The 19,824-nt window shown below is 41.9% G+C and overlaps 1 protein-coding gene across 3 annotated transcripts in view; it reads right to left on the bottom strand.

Moving 5' to 3' along the window:
• The window catches only part of NKD1 (NKD inhibitor of WNT signaling pathway 1), a 112,829-nt gene that overhangs the window by 41,478 nt on the left and 51,527 nt on the right, over positions 1 to 19,824 (bottom strand). For all 3 annotated transcript variants that reach the window (XM_055818835.1, XM_055818833.1, XM_055818834.1), the window contains one exon: positions 1,211 to 1,268. In XM_055818835.1, the coding sequence (XP_055674810.1) occupies positions 1,211 to 1,268 (58 nt within the window). The remainder of the gene's footprint in view (positions 1 to 1,210; positions 1,269 to 19,824) is intronic.

The following is a 19,824-nucleotide window of genomic DNA, read 5'->3' as shown; positions in this document are numbered from 1 at the left end:
TTAGAGTTATGTCCTACTGTGAGCAGAAAGGAAAACTGTGGTGAAGTCAAATGCTGAAACACTTTTAACAAACACTGACAAGTAAAAGTACCCTACAAGCACCAGCTGAAATTTAGCTCCTATGTTACAGGTACATACAAGGGAACATCCTTTGTACACTACCGGCATGATAGAAATATGGGATCCAAGAAACACAGTATATTAACACATTTCACACGTAGGGAACTGCAAGACAGACATTCTTAACACAGAGAATCTTTCAAGTTCTGTGTAGACAGAAATTCCTACCACCAAAAACAAATGACTGGATGATAAAAGGACAGAAAATTTCCAAGTTAAACTTGACATGATTAATCATTCTAAATAAGTTGGGCACATTGTTTCCACTATCCTATAATATAAACCTAGCACACAGCACATGCAACCACTTTTTTTTTTATATACATATACATATATACATATATATATATATATATCTCCCAGACAGTTTCTATGTCTTATTTCCTTGTTTTTTTAAAAGAATGAGCAACAATGTCCTCAGATTAATCTCTTCCATTCATCAACCCCCACTTGTCCAACTGAAATTCAAGGTACCTCAGATGTATTCTCTGGCACGCAGGATACAGTGTCCATACTTAAGACCCCCAAAGGCCCTTCCCACTACAGTGATTCCATCTCCACTGCAAGGAGAAGCCTGATCATAGAGGAAGAGATGAGCCTTGGAAATACACTGTCTGAGGCAATAATTATTCCATTCATATTCAGGAGAAATGTATTGAGTAAGAGTCTCTGGTCTTTATCAGAAATTAATGCAGGAGTTTCTGTGTCTGGTTTGTGTAACAGAAAGGTGTGCAGCATACCATAAACCCCAATGCTAACATCTTCAGTGAATGCATTTACCACCTCTGCTGGGGCCAGTGATACTCACTACCACTACCAATGCCAAAATAGGTACCTAGGAAAAAATTGTGAGACCCTGAATTAAAACACTTGGTGCCTATGACACAACTGGGTGACTTCTTTTGATACAAGAACAGTGGTGGGAGATACAGAAATAATACCCTATTCCCATCTTAACAGTTTTGCCAGGCAAACTGTACATGAGCGTATCAAGAACTGCACTCTCATATATGCATTCTCACACTGAGCTGTTCACTGACATACTCCAAAATCCCTTAATATTAACCAAGAAATTTTGTTCTTTAAATACCTTCTAGATGAAAGTGTTCATCACCAATAGTGTCTCTGTAGCCTTCCCCAGATAAATCCTGTTTAAAAAAAAAATTAGAAATTAATGACAAATATACTATATACAAAGTGCTGAGGTGTTAAGAATATCTATTTATTATCACCAGGATTAATTTAAAATACTAACAAGAGCACAGAAGTTGTTTTCCAGGAAAGAAGTCATTAACTTTATTAGTGGTAGTCACTGCATTTGGTGCTATTTTACAATGTTCTGGACATACTTTCAGACAAAAATTTAATGGAGATGAATAGATTGTACAGGGGGAAGAAAAAAAGAAGTTCATATTCAAAGCCTTTGACAAAGTAGATTAATATTCAGCATTTCAACATTCTGTCAATCAAGCAAGATAAAAATACTCCAAATGGAAACGATAAAGCAGAAATAAGCCCTTCAGTACCTACAGAGGAATGTTAACACTTGGTTCCACCAACAAACAGAAAACTTTCATATGCCAGAGGTCACCCAAGAAAAGCAGATACGACAATCTGAAGAGCTGCCTGATCCTTCAGTCCCAAAATTAATGAAATTTTGTCAGTCCCACTATGTCTAGAGCAACACAGAAGCAGATGCTATAGATATGCAGATGATTTTATCTCAGACCCAAAAAACCATTTCTTTAATGGTGCTGAAGTAGTAATAAAGGGCATCAGTGTGGGATTTGAAGCTAATCCCACTTACAAAGACCCTGAAGAGCATTCTTACTCTCTTATTAGCAGACTCTTCCAGCTCCGGCCCCCCACCCCGGCTAAACCATAAGCAATGACAGCTATCCTCATGTTTTGCCATCTCCCATTTATTCTGAAGGCTCTAGCATCACCATAATGTCGCTGACTTTACATTATATTCTCTGGCTCCCCAGCTTCTCCACAAACACTCTCTGCAACTGAAAAATAATTACGATAATAAGGAAGGATATGGTCCTAAAAAGGTGGCATGCTGCACTCATGGCCACTTCAACTTCACCTGCAAAAACACAGCAGGAACACAGAGCCTGCACTCTCAGCTTCAGTCTGGGAACTGGAAATTGTCAGCACAGAGCTTTTTGTACAAGATAAGAATAAGGGAATAACCTGTGAAAATTAATGTCTGGTTGTATTCATTAGCTTTATTGTTAAGCAATTTTATCATGATAAAAGCGGTTCACCTCTTCTTGAAAAAGCTGACAGAGGTTCTTTCTGCCTTCCACATGCCCAGATGTTATTCTTTGAGATTAGTTATCAAAAAGTAACTAAGCCACAAAAGCATACCTTAGGAACTCTTCAGTATCAATTTCTGCAATAGCATTTTAAAAATTAGATTTTACAAACACTACTGGATAGCTACCCCAGAGACCCCGAAAATATTGTTCTGTCCATGAACATATACCCTGAAATAAAGTCAGAATTCATGGACCAAATGGCTCTGAGAAATGCTGGCAACCTGGCCAGAATGCTAGGATTCTGCACAGCACAATGTTGCTATAAAAGCTGTCATTCCAGATTTAGCTTTCCAAGAAGCAAATCACAAAACCTGCATTGTTTCCTTGAGGTTTTGTTCCAGTAAAAAAAAGTTCTCTTTTTTTGAGTATGTGCTGATTAATATCAATCATTACCTTAAAAATTATGGAAGAAATGGCCAGTGAAGGAAAAGAAGCCATTAAATATTGGCATAACTTATCATATTTCTGCAAGAAAATGGTCTTTCCAGGGCCTTGTAAAAGTTAGTATACTTTTGTTTGATCACATTCCTCCATATCATCATTTTCCATGAAGCTCTGTGAGTACACCTCTGACTGCTCTTGTGGATAATGAGATACATAGAAGTGACTGTGCTCTCTCCCACAATGGTAAATATTTAATAACTGGTTTGGAGGGTGTGTGTGTGTTTGTTTTTAAACTAATCTCAGAATTCCTGTTTCCTACTGCTTTCTTGGAAAAAAAGTATATTTTCCGTTAACCTGACCAGCAAATATGCAATGAGTAGGTACGATCTTACTTGTGATGTAACTCTGAGAAGAGTACTATCTAGCTGGTAGCCTTCATCTCTTAAAATTTTAGCAAAGCAAGCAGTGCATCTGGGTATCAAATGTTGCCTGTTAAAATGATGTCATTAATCTCATCCTCTACAAAACCCACAAGTCATTAATTTTTATGATTTTTCAAAAGACGTCACTTAAAAATGAACATAACATTTCTTGACGTAAAATGCATTATCAAGTAACTCAACAGAAAAGTGGAAGACAAGTGTAAAACAGCAGAGTGAAGCATTAATATTCATTAAGCTAGCGTCCTTATTTTCTCACTTTTAATCATTACATGGGTCTTAAGTAAATATGTTTTATATTCTAGTCTAGTTTCACTCCTTCTCTAGCTCCTAGTTATTTAAGTTAAAGTAGTAACTTAATGCAAGCAAATTTCCAGTAAGTGTTTCTGCCTTAAACCAAATTATTATTAATTACCAAATTCTTCAAAAGTGTTTTTATGATGTTGAACCCTAATGTAACTGTTGAATAGCACAGAAACTGACAATCCATCCTGGAACTGATGAGAGTATCATTTGAACATTTTAGTGGCACATATAAGCAGAATTTCACAGCTCTCATTCCAATGTGTTCCTCTGTGTGTCTAAGATTATGACATGTATTATCTTTGATAGACAGATATGTATCTGTGAACAGCATGGGCAACTCTAAGATTTATTATTTTTTTTTGGGGGGGGGGGGGAGCGGGGAAGGAAAAAACGAACTCCATCATTCATCTTATTATCATTAACTCTGTCAAAAATCCTGCAGAGAGTTACCTGAATATTTTTAGTACCACTGAGACAGACATCACAACCTGGCTAAATACCAAAATGCACCTGTTTGAGAAAAGCGTTCTGGACAGTGTATGCAAACTCACACTCAAAGAAAAGTACAAGAGCGGAGCAAGCATCAGAGAAAACAATTCTTACTGCAGCTCATACCATATAATGGAGTATTCTCACAGTAACCTGTACAAATTGCCTTAACGTGAATAAAATAGTGCATCTACCCCCAGCGACCCAAGTTCAGCCAATGGATGAGAGCGCAAGAAAAGGGCCAATGTGTAAGACACAGCTTACAGCTCAAGAAATTCTAGTGAGAAGCAAACACCATAGAGCCAGGTAGGAATATCTGACACTGGGGAGAAGCGTGTTCGAGCACAAAGGAAGTGCCGGCCCCAGGGGATGAAATAACCAGCAGCGGCAATGCCGTTCAGCCGGGCTCTGCGGCGTGGGCCTCCCCGCGCAGCTGCGGGAGCCCGGCCTGTGGCAGGAGCCGTGTCCGAGAGCAAAAGCAACAACATTTAGGTCATAGGTAGTTGTATATCACTGTCCTGACACGATGTTTTAAATCACAACACTGCAGTTTCAGACTGGAACACTGAGTCATGAAACAACCAAAACCAGATGTACCCTGTGAAATACTATATAAACGAGGTCAGCGAGCACTTGAAAGAATAAAGCAAAGAAACATTTACGGAGAAGGATTATTCCAGCATGCTATTTCTATAGGTGGCTAAACAGGAACCCATCTACTGTAAGCGTCTCTACCTCACTGGGAGTCTCCCAGAGAAATAAATTGGCCTCCATTAGTTACCAACACAAATCACACAAATGACTAAGATTCAGGCTCAAACATCTACTTCAAAACTCTGAACAGCTGGTGGCCTGGCCTGGGTAGAAAGGACCCTGTGTCCCATATATCCCGTTCTGATAGGTGCTGCCGTACCCAGCTCAGATTTAAGAGGGTGGGGGTGGAGAGAAGAGTTAATTACTGCAACTCCCTCAGCAATGCTGCTGAGTATACACATACACAAGGAAGAAAAACAATCTCTAAAATCTCCCACACCCCAGGGCTTCTATTCAGCTGGTTACAAGTCAGGCAATCGTCACTCGCTTCCCACCTTTGCTGTGCAATCAGACTCCAATGAATTCCAACTCACTGGGAATTTTATTTTTTTAACCCCGTCAGCCCTAACCACCCTGTGCAGTTTTCTTACTAATACAAGTCTCTAGAGACTAAAGGCCAGGCACTCACTCTGGGGCTTCCAGCTACTGACTTAGTTTTCACCAGCTATCTGAAAACACTGACATCCAAATCCTCACCCATCGTTCTGCCTACGTTGCTTTATTCCTCTCATGTCTCTGCTGGCTTCCTTTCTGCTCCTACATTGAGGTTAAGCTCCTTGTCTTCACCTTCCAGGATCTACACAGTTGTTTTTGCATTCACGCTCCTGAGCCCTACCTCCTAGCCCCTATGCCCACCGAATCCTTTAATCTTGGTCATCAGTATAACTCTCCCTGACCTGGTTCTGCCTTTCTGTGCCACTTCCAAGACACCCAGCATGTAAGAGCCAAAGCTACAGAATGCAAACAGAGTGTGTATTCTGGCAACTCACATTTGGACTAGCATGGTGTTAAATAGTTCTGCTTTTGGTGTAAGTAGAGATGGCTACATCCATAAATGTATTAGTTCTGTAAAAGGAGAAGGTTTGATTTAGGTAGCTTATCATGATAACAAGTACATTTTTAAAGTTTGGACCCTCCTACTCGCTGTATTACACCACAGTCAATGCTGTGTTAATTAACATTTTTCTAAAAGGTGTTCTCCACAAGTAGAAACAAGTTGCTTTACCCCTCCTTCAAGCACCTCATTAAAATCCTTTGATTTAGCCTTAAGATACCCAATTTTCCACATTTTTTGGCAGAAAATATGCACACATTTCCTGTTTTAGTGAAGTTCTTATCAAGGTATCATATCCACCACTTTTTCCAAGTATGACAAATGCAAAATGACAAATTCAACCAAGAACACTTTCCTCCCTATTTTTAACCATTGGACTGAGACTTGCATTTTTTTCTCTCTTTGTTCTCAGATTGATGCAATAAAGTTCCAGTATTTTTGGAAAGAGCAAAGTTGAAGAAACGCATTTCACAACAGGACTGCAAGGGGCAAGATATGTGGTAACTCTAACGTCTTGTAGAGTACATTTTATAATGGTTTTAAAGTAGCTGCCAACAAGAACACTGTGTCACCTATGCACAAGCTTCCATTCTTGACATAGACAAAAAGCAATCCCAAGAAACAGAGGTTCAAGAGGATGAGGATGCCCTTTGACCTTTCACCCAAACAACTGAAGGCTCTGTCGACTGCTAAGTGGCTATTCTGAATGCTTCAGTCTCACTTGCAGGAAACAAGTTGCCAAAATGAGTCTGATTTTCATATAGCAAGCACTTGGCAGATTTTGAAAACTAGTCTCTAGAAGATGCTTCAGGAAACCCATCCAAACCCCAAAGCAGTCATTATTATTGTTTTACTTTATTTTTAATCTTGTCCAGACCTGAAGATAAAGAGGTAAAAGACTTTTTCGAAAAACAATTGATGGGAGGAACCTAGTACCCCTTGGGGTACCTGAAATTTCCCATGGACTACAAACATAGCCTTGTGTAACTATGATCAACTCAAGCCTAGTCTTCACTGCTAGGAAACCTATTCACACCTCAAAAACCAGTATCGTTCATTTTAGGATAACGCAGGTGAAAGCAGATATTCAGTCATCTAAGGTGATCATCATTCTTTACAAATACAGCTTTACAGCCAGGCTTAAAACTCCAATTAAATAAATAAATAAATGAATTTAAAAAAGAAAATTACACACCTGGGAGATGAAATTTTGCTAGGTAAGCAGCTTCCACGCATACAAATCCACACAGTCAAATATCACAGGAATGGACATTTGTGCACACAATTTTGTGTGATCATGACTAACAGGCAAAAGATAGGAATGCGTTTTGGGCATGCATTTGGCTCTCTCCGCATTTGGAAGTGAAGCCTTCATATTAATATTCTCATTCAAAAATGCTTGAAGATCCCACTCGTAAAGCCTTTTCAAATAAAATATATGCTTCTGTATTACAGTGTCCTATTTAGGACGAGAGCTTCCTTTCCTTCCCTGTTCATAAGTAATCTATATACCTACAGCCTTACACAGATAAAATATATATTCCAAGCCTCACTATAACAAAAATTGAAAACAGGCAAATACAATTAAGAATTAAAGCATATACCATATAGAAAAACACTATAGAGCAATACACACCTATGCCTTGGTTTAAGCCTAATATTATTTCTCCTGCAGCATATTTTACCTTTCCTTTGGCAACCATAAGGTTTTACTTTTTTCATTCTTTTTGTGTTTGCCATTCCAGATAATTTAATAATAAACATAACTCACCACAATTCAACTTTCTGTAAAGGAAGTGTAAAGCAGCTCATACTGGGAGAAGAAGTCAAGGTGACTTTAACTTTTATACCAACATTAAAATATACATTGCAACTGCAATAATGCAGTTTGTTAAGCAGAAGCAGCAAGCTCAACTTCTATAATGTTTTCTTTCTCTGAAACAAGAACCTGGTGCTCTGTGATCCATTACAGATGGGTTTTTCTTCCTCCACCACGCACAGAAGCTTCTCTCAGATAAAATTTCTTCATAATATAATCACAGCAGGTAGAGTTGTTAAGGAAACATATTTCTCCTCTAAGATGTCTGATAGATGATCTTGGATAGGTTTAGCTGCTGTGGTTTAGGATATTAGTGCTTTTATCTGCCATGATGGCTTCTATGTCCAAAGTTACAGCACTCCTAACAGAGATAGCAGAACACAGTGCGTGTAGCACAACAGATACTGAAATTCATCCTTTGGTACTGTAACACAAAGTTCGCACAAATATACCAGCTCAAAAACTATGATGGTGAAGCTCACAAATGCATTCGGCTTGGCTGTCTCTGCTCTAGGATCAGTAATTCCCAGCCATAATAACATGGTAATGGTGTTTGAGATCACCGCATCTCTTTCCACCAGTCTGACAGAACTGGAGCCCCTGCAGTCTCATCTTACAGAAGGAGACTGTAGAGCAATTCCAGCTGCTGGTAAAATACTGTGAAGATAAAGACAGGATAACCCCCCTCAAAAAAACCCACCTCTTAATCTCCAGTCACAGAAGACTGTGGACTATTAGAGGCTTATGAGGCAACAAATATCCCCAGTATCTTTACATCCCTCTTACAGACCCTCAGATGGATACAAGGGACAGTTAGTTGCACGATATGGTTGTAAGGATATCCCATCCACAGGGACACGAACATGAGGCTGTTGAGGAAGTGAAGCGCAAAGCAGATGAACACTTACACAAAAGCCTTCATGACGGACGTCTGAGTAAGTGTGAAAGGAAATGTACTTTTTGCTCCAGGTTGCTTGCAACATGCAGGTGAATTTGTTTTGTCCCAATCCAACACACGGATCTGGCTTTCCAGCAGGATAAAACACAAATCCTTTCTTTATTCTTCTGATATATTTCTTTTCCCCAGCCCATGAAAATCAGGTAGTGGCAACACTGAAACATGCTCTTTGCAGGTAGCTTTTTCATCACTACTGTAGTGGGTAAACAAGCATCCTCTTTCAGTGGTCAATCACTGCAATGAGCATATTGATAGCTTTTGTGGAATGCACATTTAACTTGAATCATAAGATGTTGTGTGCTGTGGAAGATAAGCATGCTCATAAATATATATTTATATCCTGCATACAAAAAAAAAAATATCTAGAGAGGAAAAAAGAAAACCCCAGCAATAATAGCTTAAAAATACTGCGGACTTCCTTAATATTACTTGTAGCTACCAAAAAAGCATTAACAGATAAAATTATCAAATGACCTGTAGACAGTCAGAAGACCCATTTAGGGGACAGTTTTATTTAGGCCATTTCAGTTTCAAGGCAGAACGTTACTGTTTCTGTGATGTTTTCACCCTGGATTCCATCAATCTGTAGAAACTCTTGCTAGGTGTTGCAAAGTGACATCTTCCATTAACACTATTATTGGAATTTTGGAACTATTATGGCTTCTACTTTTTAGTGTGATAGGGTGAGACAGTTTTTCAAGGACTTCTCCCAGATAAGAGATGATATAATTGAAAGCAACTCTATCAATAGACGTATGGATTCAGCAGTTACTTTCCAGCTGAAGGGTCCAACCACTTCCAGCTAAGAAAGATCATCAGTCTTTGAGATTAAATAGGAGTGAAAAAAGAAATGACTGGGGTTTGCTATATTTAAATTTACTTTGAAGCTACTTCAGAAGGATAAATGAACTTACTCTACAGATACAGCTATTTACCTTATTTTGTTCTTCTACCTTTCCTCTAATCTCTTCGCTGATTGGAAAATCAATTGTCCCATGTCCCCCAAGATCTTATCCTCAACATAGCTTATACTGACAAACAAGTCTATGGACACAAATAAAAAAAGGACAAATCTTCGTCTACCTTCCAGCCTGGAGAAGCTCAATAACTCCTCCAAACTCTTTATTTTGGGCTTCTTCACCACAGCAGATAGACGGGTGTAGCTATATAGTAAATCTGATTTTCTGTTCAACTTCTTTTCACGATAGATTGGGTTACCAAGAAACTCTTTAACAAACAGACTTAAGAGCACTGAGGTGATTTTACCCAGGCGTGCGCTGGGGAACGAGTGTCTAGAAAACGGCTACAGAGTTTGATTACAGAATAACTTGCTCATTTAAGATGTGATCACTCAAATCATGGGTGCTCTTTCCACTGACTTCAGTGATCAGTAAAGCTTTAACATACTGCATTCTGAACCTTTCTTGTGGTAACAGCCTGTGTCCTCCTACATGGCTTATGTCTTCATAGAGCACAAGGGCTTAAAGCTCCCCTAGAATGATAATCAATGCTCCTCTATTATGTTTATAGCTCTAAGTCTTTTCCTGCTAATGGATGACGTATATTTATGCAGCTGGAGGAAACCTGGATTCAATAACTGCTCCACCACAGACTCACTGTGTGGTGTAGGGTAAGTCACTTAAATCTCTCTGTGCCTTCATTTTTCAACTGTAAAACGGAATGCTTGATGCCCACCTTTGCAAAGAGCTCTGAATCCTCAGGATGAAAACATACCCTGCTAAATAATATTACCTTGTTAGGAAGCACAGGTGTGTGACCCTGGACACATATGCTAATGTTGATCCATAAATCTGTCAACAGGAGGTGCTGGCAAAACAGATGGTTCACATTCCTTTTTAAACCACCTCTTTGTCCCCAAAGCCCAGGTATGTCAACTAATCATTTTATAACTGGTCAGGGTTTTAATGGGCCAGGAAGTCACACTGAAGCACAATGCCACCAGCATTACGACTAAAAATGGAGCCCATAAGAGGAAAAGACAGACATAGAGGTTTCTTTTACTCTTCCCCTCTGCTCCCTGGCACGTAGGACAAACACTGAGGCTCTACAGGAAAAGATAAAAGAAAAAGCAGAAACCGACCCCACACATTCCTGTAAGTAGTACAGCATCAGTGACCATGCCTGAATGCAGATTGATGCTGCGTTCATAGAAACAGACACATGTTTTTTAATTACAGGCAATAAAAAACCACAGACACACACCATTTAAAAACCTGATTTAGATGAACAGTCGCATGTTGATCCACAGGGTCAGGAGGATTACAACCAAATAAAAACTTCACTTCTAAACATTTATGTTATTTTATTTTTTACTTAAGAGTTACGTCTGTTACTAGGAATTTCGATTCTCCATCTCAATAGCTGAGAACTGAGCACACCGCATTCTCCTTGAAAATGTTACTGTAGCAACAAGGGCTGTAGCAGGATTTAGGCTGCAGGCTGGGCAGGCTGCTGGGAGGGAGTGCTGGGGCAGGCAGGGCAGGCAGGGAGGCAGAGAGGGCAGGGGCAGGGAGGGCAGGTGGGCAGGGCAGGCAGGCTGGGAGGGCAGGGCAGGCGGGCAGGGAGGGCAGGCGGGCAGGGCGGGCGGGTGGGCAGGGTAAGCAGGCAGGGAGGGCAGGCAGGTGGGCAGGGCAGGGCAGGGCAGGGCAGGCAGGGCAGGGCAGGGCAGGCAGGGCAGGGCAGGCAGGGCAGGGCAGGCAGGGCAGGGCAGGGCAGGGCAGGGCAGGGCAGGCAGGCTGGGAGGGCAGGGCAGGCAGGCAGGCAGGGCAGGCAGGCTGGGAGGGCAGGGCAGGCGGGTGGGCAGGCAGGCGGGCAGGGAGGGCAGGCAGGCAGGCAGGGAGGGCGGGCAGGGAGGGCGGGCAGGTAGGGCAGGGCAGGCAGGGCAGGGCAGGCAGGGAGGGCAGGGCAGGGCAGGGCGGGCGGGCAGGGAGGGCAGGCAGGGCAGGGCAGGCAGGGCAGGGCAGGGCAGGCAGGCGGGCAGGGAGGGCGGGCAGGGGAGGGCAGGCAGGGCAGGGCAGGGCAGGGCAGGCAGGGCAGGGCAGGCAGGCAGGGGAGGGCAGGCAAGGCAGGGCAGGCAGGTGGGCAGGGAGGGCAGGCAGGGAGGGCAGGCAGGGAGGGCAGGCAGGGAGGGCAGGCAGGGAGGGCAGGCAGGGCAGGGCAGGCAGGGCAGGGCAGGCAGGGCAGGGCAGGCAGGGCGGGCAGGGCAGGCAGGGAGCCGTGCGGGACTGTCTGCCACGCACATTCCCATAAAAGGAATCAGAGGGCCAGAGGACCACATCAAAGCTGCGGAGTTTAGCAGATTTCCCCTTCCCCTCCCCCTGAGTCTTTGAGACGGAGACTTCATACTCCAGAATTTAATATCTTTTTCCTCCTTCCCCCCCTCAGCCCCTTTGTCTGCGTCTCTGTTCTCTAAGAGCTAACAGATGTTGATGCCATATAGTTTCAAAGAAAACTTTTGATGCCCACATAACTCATTACAACTAATATATTCCAAGAATGCTTGTAGCTCAGGAAACACTGGGGTGAAAAAACAGAGGAGAGGGGGCAAATGGCTACACTGAATAAGCCTTGAGAGAAAATAAATAGTTCACTTCAAAGTCATCAGGGAATTCTTTAACAAGCTCTTTCTTCCGCAAAACACAGAACAAATTCAGCTGAGCCTAGAATTCCCAAAGGAAAAAAAGAAAACCAAACCCCATACAAATGGCAAAGCAGAGGGAAGCATCAGAGAGGTCGCCTGGCTCGCCCAGCAACAAAGTGCAGCATTCTCGACGTTCGATATTCCCAAGCAACCTGCACCGTGCCAGGGCACAAAAGCACCGCTGAAAAGCGGAGATTGTCAACAATAACAATACAGGCAGCCCTAAAAAAAGCGAACCCTGTCCCTCTGCACAGAATGAATGCGGGCAGCGATGACATTGCTCAATCCACAGGGCACTTGAATTCAGCCTTACAACATATGCAGGGGGACATGCGTGAATGTCACAATTCTAGAGAAGAAACATTTGCTCATGTAGCAAAAGCAGGTGACTGCATTTTTCAGGGCAGGCAGGTCTGTGTTCTTAGCTGTTTTCTAGGGTTACATCTAGGATGCAACCCTTCACAGATTTTTCTAGCAGGTCTCCTCACCTCCCCTGCTGCTTCAGCACACAGCTGCATCCTCCTTTCCGTTTGGTGAGAAGCCCCCCAGGAGTCACCCGGGGTTGGTAGGAAGAAGGGTTGAGAAAAGGGGGGAGGGCGAGAATGCGATTACATCAATTTCCACAGCAGGAGGATCAGATTGCATCATTGTACACAACTTGGGGCCTGCTCTTTTATCCCTGATGCAGGCAAATTTCCCATTGAAATCAGTGGGAGACTTGTCTGTGCAAGGACTGCAGAATCGGGTATTCTGTGATCACAGAATTAGAAAGCAGTAGGAAGCCACACCTGGCAGCACCTCTCTCGGTGGTGCTCTGCCCTCCATCAGGATGGATATCAAATCAAAACAAATGAAAATGTAACAATGATGTTAAATTTCTCCCCCCCGCCCCCATACACAAACCCCTTAAAAATCCACTATTGCAGTTATTGTATAAAAGTCTGTATAAAGTTCCTTACCAGTGAACTGCAGATTTCACGCAAAACAAGTAACAATAAGAAATAAAATATCAGGGGACGGGGCAGGGAGAATCTAATCCACTACACAATCACAGGCATCTCTCAAATAACAATTAAAATGTAAAGAGTTTTAAGGGTTTTAGACAAACAGGTGTGTTCTCCTGCTTGTTTTTTTCCAGGGGCTTAGGTGGAAGAGGAGAAACAGTCAGCCCTGCTTCTGCAGCAGCAAAAACACATGGTCTCTTTTTCTGAATGGTTCACATCTAAACAATAGTACCATAACACAATATGCAGAATTACTAGTTTTTCACTGCCGCTCATTTCAAAGCACCACACTTCTCATCCACTCCGATCTACATAAATTTTTTCCTCGTAGCAGCTCAATAGTCTCCCCACTTCATGCTACTCCCATGCACACCTTCTTTCCAGAATAATTACCCCCAACCACACAGGTAAACAGCTTAGGAAAAACAGAACTAAAATCTTCTATCAGAATTTTTCAGGATAAAATGTGGTTTGTCATAAAATGAGTCCTTATTATCTCTCCTGCCTCATTGTTTGGGGATGGATCCTTTCCTCTAGGGAATAACAAGGCAGGCATCCTCAAGCCTTGTGGCTTTGTAAGCAAAACACTGAATGTAGTGAGGTCATACACCACATTTCAAGGTGGCAGGAAACTTCAGCAGGAGAGCAGTCAGCAGTATATATAGTATTAATATAGTATGACTACAGTCTGAGGTTCCTCCTAAAGCTGGTGATGCTTTGCCTAAAAAAAAGACTTAAAAATTTGCACCTATAGCAATACTCTTGACTTTATACCATGTTTCTGCTTTCTATACTTGAAACAATAATTACAGAGGAACTGATACGTCCAGCTTTTTAGTAAGCTGGCTAGATTCTCTCAGCTGTTTCTATACATTGAAAATTTGCATTCAATAGGCTAAGTTACTTTTGCTGGAATTTGTCAAAGAAAAAAAACAACTTACAGACAAGCCAAAGCACAAAATCTTTCAAGTGCATCTCCTACAAATGGTCTCAGCAGTAGGGGCCCAGCACTATTGATTGCTCTTGGAATCTCGTAATTCCTTTCCAATCTCAAGCAGACAAATTAAAAGGAATTAAAATTCTTTACATTTTTGCCAAATTCTTTCTCTTTTTTTGACTGTCAAAGATAACATCAATGTATTTTTAGCCATGTCCTCCTGAACACTAAGGCCTAAACAGAAATCTTTTAGATGTGCGTATCTTCCTCAAACAGAACTTCTGCCGATATACGTGAGAGCTGTGCTACAGACAGGAATTAAAAAAACCTCCAACAAGCTACTTCAGTCTGCCATGACGGAGCAGATCCTCATTTTGATACAACTGACATTCTGGACATGCCAAATTCTGAACATTGGGCCACTGGTATGGTTTTGTCTCCTGAACTGGGTAGAATTATACCCAGAAACATCCAACAACCTTGGAAGGGCTTTTTATGGCTGTTTTTCACCATTTCAGGGAAAAAGTTTGGTTTTCTGATAGGGGGTGTTTGTGTTTTGCAAAGAGAACATAAAGTTTAAGAAAAAAAAAAGATAATTTTGCCAAACATTAGGTTTCCTCTCAAGAAACACTGATAGAAAAACGTAATGCAGACTTACAGAATATATATGCAGTTCCTTAGCCTGAAACAAAAGAATTCATCTTGCAATGACAAAGCCAAGCCCGGGTTTCTGAAGCACTACGGGAGCTAGTATTTGTAGGACCTCCTTCAATGCCTTGTTTTACCTTGTTCCACTATTTCCGTGAACAAGTATGACTGTCATTATTCTTCTTCTGCAGTATACTCTAGCAGAGACCACTGCCTGTGCCTCCCAGTGCTATGAAGACCCACAAACCCTCCCCTGGCCCAGGAGGATGCCCTCCACAAAGTATGTGGAGATTTATTTCTTGCCACCTGCAGGTGCTTGCAGTACAGAAGACCCCACCAAGCATCTGGAGCAGCTCTCTTGTTTGCTTCTTATGGTGGCCAAGGCCAGAGGAAGATGAGTGCACAGGTCTCAGGCAACTAAACTGGATCTTTTGGTCCAGGTTCCACAAGTGCACGGGTACTCCAAGATCAACCCCAAATGCCAGGGATCCATCTCCAGGCACGATGTTATATGTAATTTCAGATACAGTGCATGTATCAGGCAAAAGCTGGCCTTGGCGTCAGACACAAAACGGGAGAGGTCAAAATCAGCAGTGGGAGAAGCCAACAAACCAAGGATACTGGATGTTGTCAAAAGCTGTTAAGAGCACCATTTCCGTGTTCTGAGCACATCACCAGGGCCAGCAAGTCCTTGATGTGCTCCCCTTGGAAGGGGGCGGCCCTGAAACAGGTAGCATCAGAAACACAACTCCTTTACTAGCACAAAACGCTGACAAGTGGCATTACTTGGGATCAACGGCCACTTCCTCCTTTCAGAGAGGCTGAGAAAAAGCTGGAAGAGAAACTGAGGGTTCTTCGGTTTCATCACAGGTCCACAAAGTCTTCCTCATGTGGTTATGACTAGCAAGTGACACAAATGGGAACATTAAGAGTTTTACCAGGTTACCATCCTGCCTTACTTTCTTTTTAAAGCCAACTTAACTCCATCTTTGTGGCAAGGTTTTCTACTCATTTGCTATGATTTATAACATCTTATTTAAACAGCAAGGCCAGTGGAAATCCTTTACAATGTTTATACAATCTTTAATATTTTCCACGAGGACCAGATGCATTTGGGAGGGGAGGGAGGAGAGATGACAGCGGAATGAAGACTATATGCAGAGCTGCACGGTTGACCGACCCCATGCAGCTATTAAAGGGACAGCAGCATCTTAACATTCACGTTTGCCCAGAAAAATTTTACCTAGTCTTATGCAAACACCTGTAAGGCATTAGAGGCAGGAAACCTCAGCATTTCCAGTCAGTTCACTCTGCTCAGTTGACTTTATGAAGATTGTTTCCTTAATTTTTCGATTCAAGCCTGTTGGTCAATTTAACGTGTTCCAGTATGAAAGGTGCACAAAGAGGAATGGTGCAAATAATTATTAAAATAAAGGAAAACGACAGGAGACTTTACTACCCCCAAGCTACCTTCATTTAATTTTTTAAATATAAACTAGGAGAAATATTTCTTTACAGTCATTACTGGCATCTCAGGTTACATTATAATTATTATTTTAATGCTGCTAATTTTTAAGTCCTTGTATTTAAAGCATGAAAGAAAATTAACATAAACAGAACAGATCTCACTCACTAGGCACAACTCTTAACTTCTGGTAGAAGTTAGAATGCAGCCCGGAGCGCATCAACAGCTTCATAAGCTCACGACACAGCAGCAACACAGCACAAATCGTTGCCCAAGCTGGCATGGCATGGCATCCAAGCCTTGATTTTGATCCATCCCAGTTTCACCCTAGTTTCACAGTTCTGTAACTACAGTAGAACAAAATCACGAGTGGCTGGAAACAAAATTGTGCCTTTACCTCTTGCTGGAGCATTCAGGACCAACTCATTTTATAGTCAGCTACAGCATCAATATTGGTATCAAAGTAGATATTTTAACTTAAGTTGAAAACTCTTTATATTTCTTCCACAAGCAAAACATTAAGAACCCTGCTCTAGAGAAAGATGAAAGGAGCCAATCTCCCCTTTAAATTACCAAGCAAGCCCGGGCCTTGACTCCTTTTTCAATGGGAAGTCAAAACGTCTGACTTCAATCAGTTTGTATAAACCAGCTTTTGTTTTTCCTTTTACCCAAATGACTCCACTCTTAAGGATTTATTGTAACTGGATTGCTTTTCTACCCAGCAGGGAGCTGTAGCACTAGCAAAGCTGTTCCACACAGTAGGTTTTCCGCTGATTGAATTTCTAGACTTTCAGCTCTTCGGAAATGTTTGCTCTTGTACAAGCTGTCAGAGAGAAATCGTGTGCAGTCGATTTTGTCTCGGCTAAAGCCAGGCAGGGTTCCATACGCAGCCAGCCAATGCGGAATTGAAAGAAGGAGGATCAATCAAATTGCAAAGGAAAAAAAGATCTTGGCACAAACAAACAAACAACGCAAAGAAACAAACCACACAACAAAAAAGGGCAGGGAGAAGCAGATGAGAATGAAAACCATTTCTGCAAATAGGTGCATTCAAAAGAGACAGCAACATCCTTTCTTAAATGGAAAACTTTTATTTAAAAATTACTAAAATAAGGGCTAGGAGCCATTTGAAGAAGCTGTTTCCATTAAACATGCACAAAGCCAACACCCTTATGTTGCTTCAAATCCAAGCTGCTGTATAAACCCTCATCCCTTGCAGCAGCCCACCCTACTGGTACCACCACAACCGTCCGCCCCATGGTCACAGCACAGCACACGTGCCACAGCGAGCACCGGCATAGCCAGGCCTTTCACACTGTCTGCTGGGCTTCTGCCTGCTGCTGCGCAATCAGGAACACGTGCTGGGAAGATGTAGGAAGCCACTGCAAAGCACCTCAGCTGCCACACTTGTCACAGACAGGGAGGGTGGTTTAACAAGCAGGATTTTTCAGCCACCGTGTTCTCATTATCTTACAAAGACTAAAGAGTCATCTCCACTTCAAGTGTGTCATAGCCATTATCTTGCCACGCACATGGCCTAATGGCTCAGATTGCCGTCTGCGCTTGGGGGGTTGTTATTTAGTAACTGACAAGGCCAGAGGTGCACACAGGCCAACACAACCAAAGAAGTCAGAAGCAGCAAGCAGAGAGATTAAGATACCTGTATTAAAGATCCCATAAAATGATCTCAGTGTAAGCAGCACTCGACTGTGCTCTGGTCTGCAACACTTCATATTTCTAACTCAACTACAAGGCCAAATTTTGGTTCTAACTGCATAACAGGGGACAGAAATACTTTTAGAGATAAGTCCGTACCTCCAAATGACACAGTAACCCATGAATGTGACAGCACAGGTGAGTATTAGACTCTGTCCTGCCAGCCACATGTAGCAGCCTTACAATCTGAGCATACTGTAACACGACAGGAGCAATGGCACAGACACCAGGCACACCACCTTGCCCCAGTACCAAGGTTTGCATTTTGATGACTCTGTGTTAGAAAAATTGTGCCACCCGGTTTTTTTTAAAATTTACAAAGTAATTACAGCTAGTAGATCATTCTTTTTTGACACACAGTGAAAATCACAAAGCCATACAACAGGGTTTTTGTTTTTAAACTATGGGACTTGACCTTAAAAGACTCTGAAGTCCTACTACCTTGTATTGTTCAGGACTCATCCTCATATGTAAGTTTAGTGAGTAGCCAGGCAGTGCAGCAGTGTCTGTAATTCTCACAGTCTGCAAGGACAGCCGCTCTACATGCTAAATGTATAATGGAGAAAGGCACCTTGCAAAAAGGCTTTCTTAGAGCATCCCAAGCATCTGCACAAGTGACTGGTGCAGTCTTAGAGAAGGTGCAAAAAGTGAACTTTGTTTACTGTGCAGTGTCTTTCCTCAGAAGACACTTACTATGCAATGAGAAAAGATGACATTATCATGATAATAATAATGATAATAATAATAATGATGATAATAATAATAATGATGATAATAATAATGGGGGGTTTTACCACTATTCTTCTCTAGTCAGCTGCCTTGTGTGGCAGCCGTTTTCTCTCTCCGTTCCCACCTTATTTCACCTATTAAGTGTAGTTCAGTGATTTTCCTGCTGGAAGTCTGTTCAGACACGCTTTCCCAACTCAGCACCCTGACAGCCTGACATTCGTGTCCCTAATCAACAGTGCACCTTGACAAAGCTCCAATGATGAAAGGAAATATCCTGGCTCTAAAGTCTTCTAAAGGGCCACTTGACTGACGAAGGCATTTGCACCACTATTTGCACCATATTTAATGAACCTCATTATCTAAACAGTCGTCTGCTCATGCTAGTCACTAAAGAGCTTCCTCGTTTGTTGTTTTTTTTTTTACCTCTTGTGACGCTACAGTTCCTCTCTGACCATAAAGTACAGCAAACAAAAAGAAAGAAGGCAGAGAGTAAGAAATTCCTGATACACAAGAAGGAAGCACAAGGCTGCAAAAAACCTAAAACTTTGATCAGTCTTTCCTACTGATGCTATTAAGATTTACATCAGCTGTCCCAGCACTAGTGTTAACAATGCCCCAGCCCAGGGCTGTAACCATGTACAATAGCTAAACAAAGTATTGCCTTAAGATAAAATTAATTCATAAATCCCAGCAAGGATTATTGAAAGGTTATTGCTCTCCAACTGAAGATACACCGGCATTTTCAACTAATTGCAGATTTGATTTAGAGGGACACAGAATTTAAGATTCAATATTGCAAATGCATAAGCTTCAGTGTTCTATGGGAAAAGCAGAACAAGGACAGGTCAATTCTCCCCACACGGACTGAAGACTGTTAGATTGCCTGAAAGATTTCTTATCTCGTTATTGACTTCAATCAAGCCTTCTACAATCTGGTTTGTGAGCACAGGGTTATAGAAAGTACAAAGAATTATTCTGGAGCTGATAGACATAACTGAAGAAAGGTAGACATAGCTCCAACACAGCTTCTCACCAACACTTATCCCTAACCAAATGTTTGATTTCTTACATAAATTCCACTTTCAGGTCTTAAAAAACAGAGGACAACAATACCTGAGCCGTCAAAGCTAGCGTTCTTCACCACAATCAGCATCAGAGTTTTGCAGACCTTGT

Source organism: Falco peregrinus, chromosome 14 (assembly GCF_023634155.1).
Source record: "Falco peregrinus isolate bFalPer1 chromosome 14, bFalPer1.pri, whole genome shotgun sequence".
Classification (NCBI taxonomy): Eukaryota; Metazoa; Chordata; class Aves; order Falconiformes; family Falconidae; genus Falco; species Falco peregrinus.
This window is presented reverse-complemented; position numbering and strand designations above follow the sequence as displayed.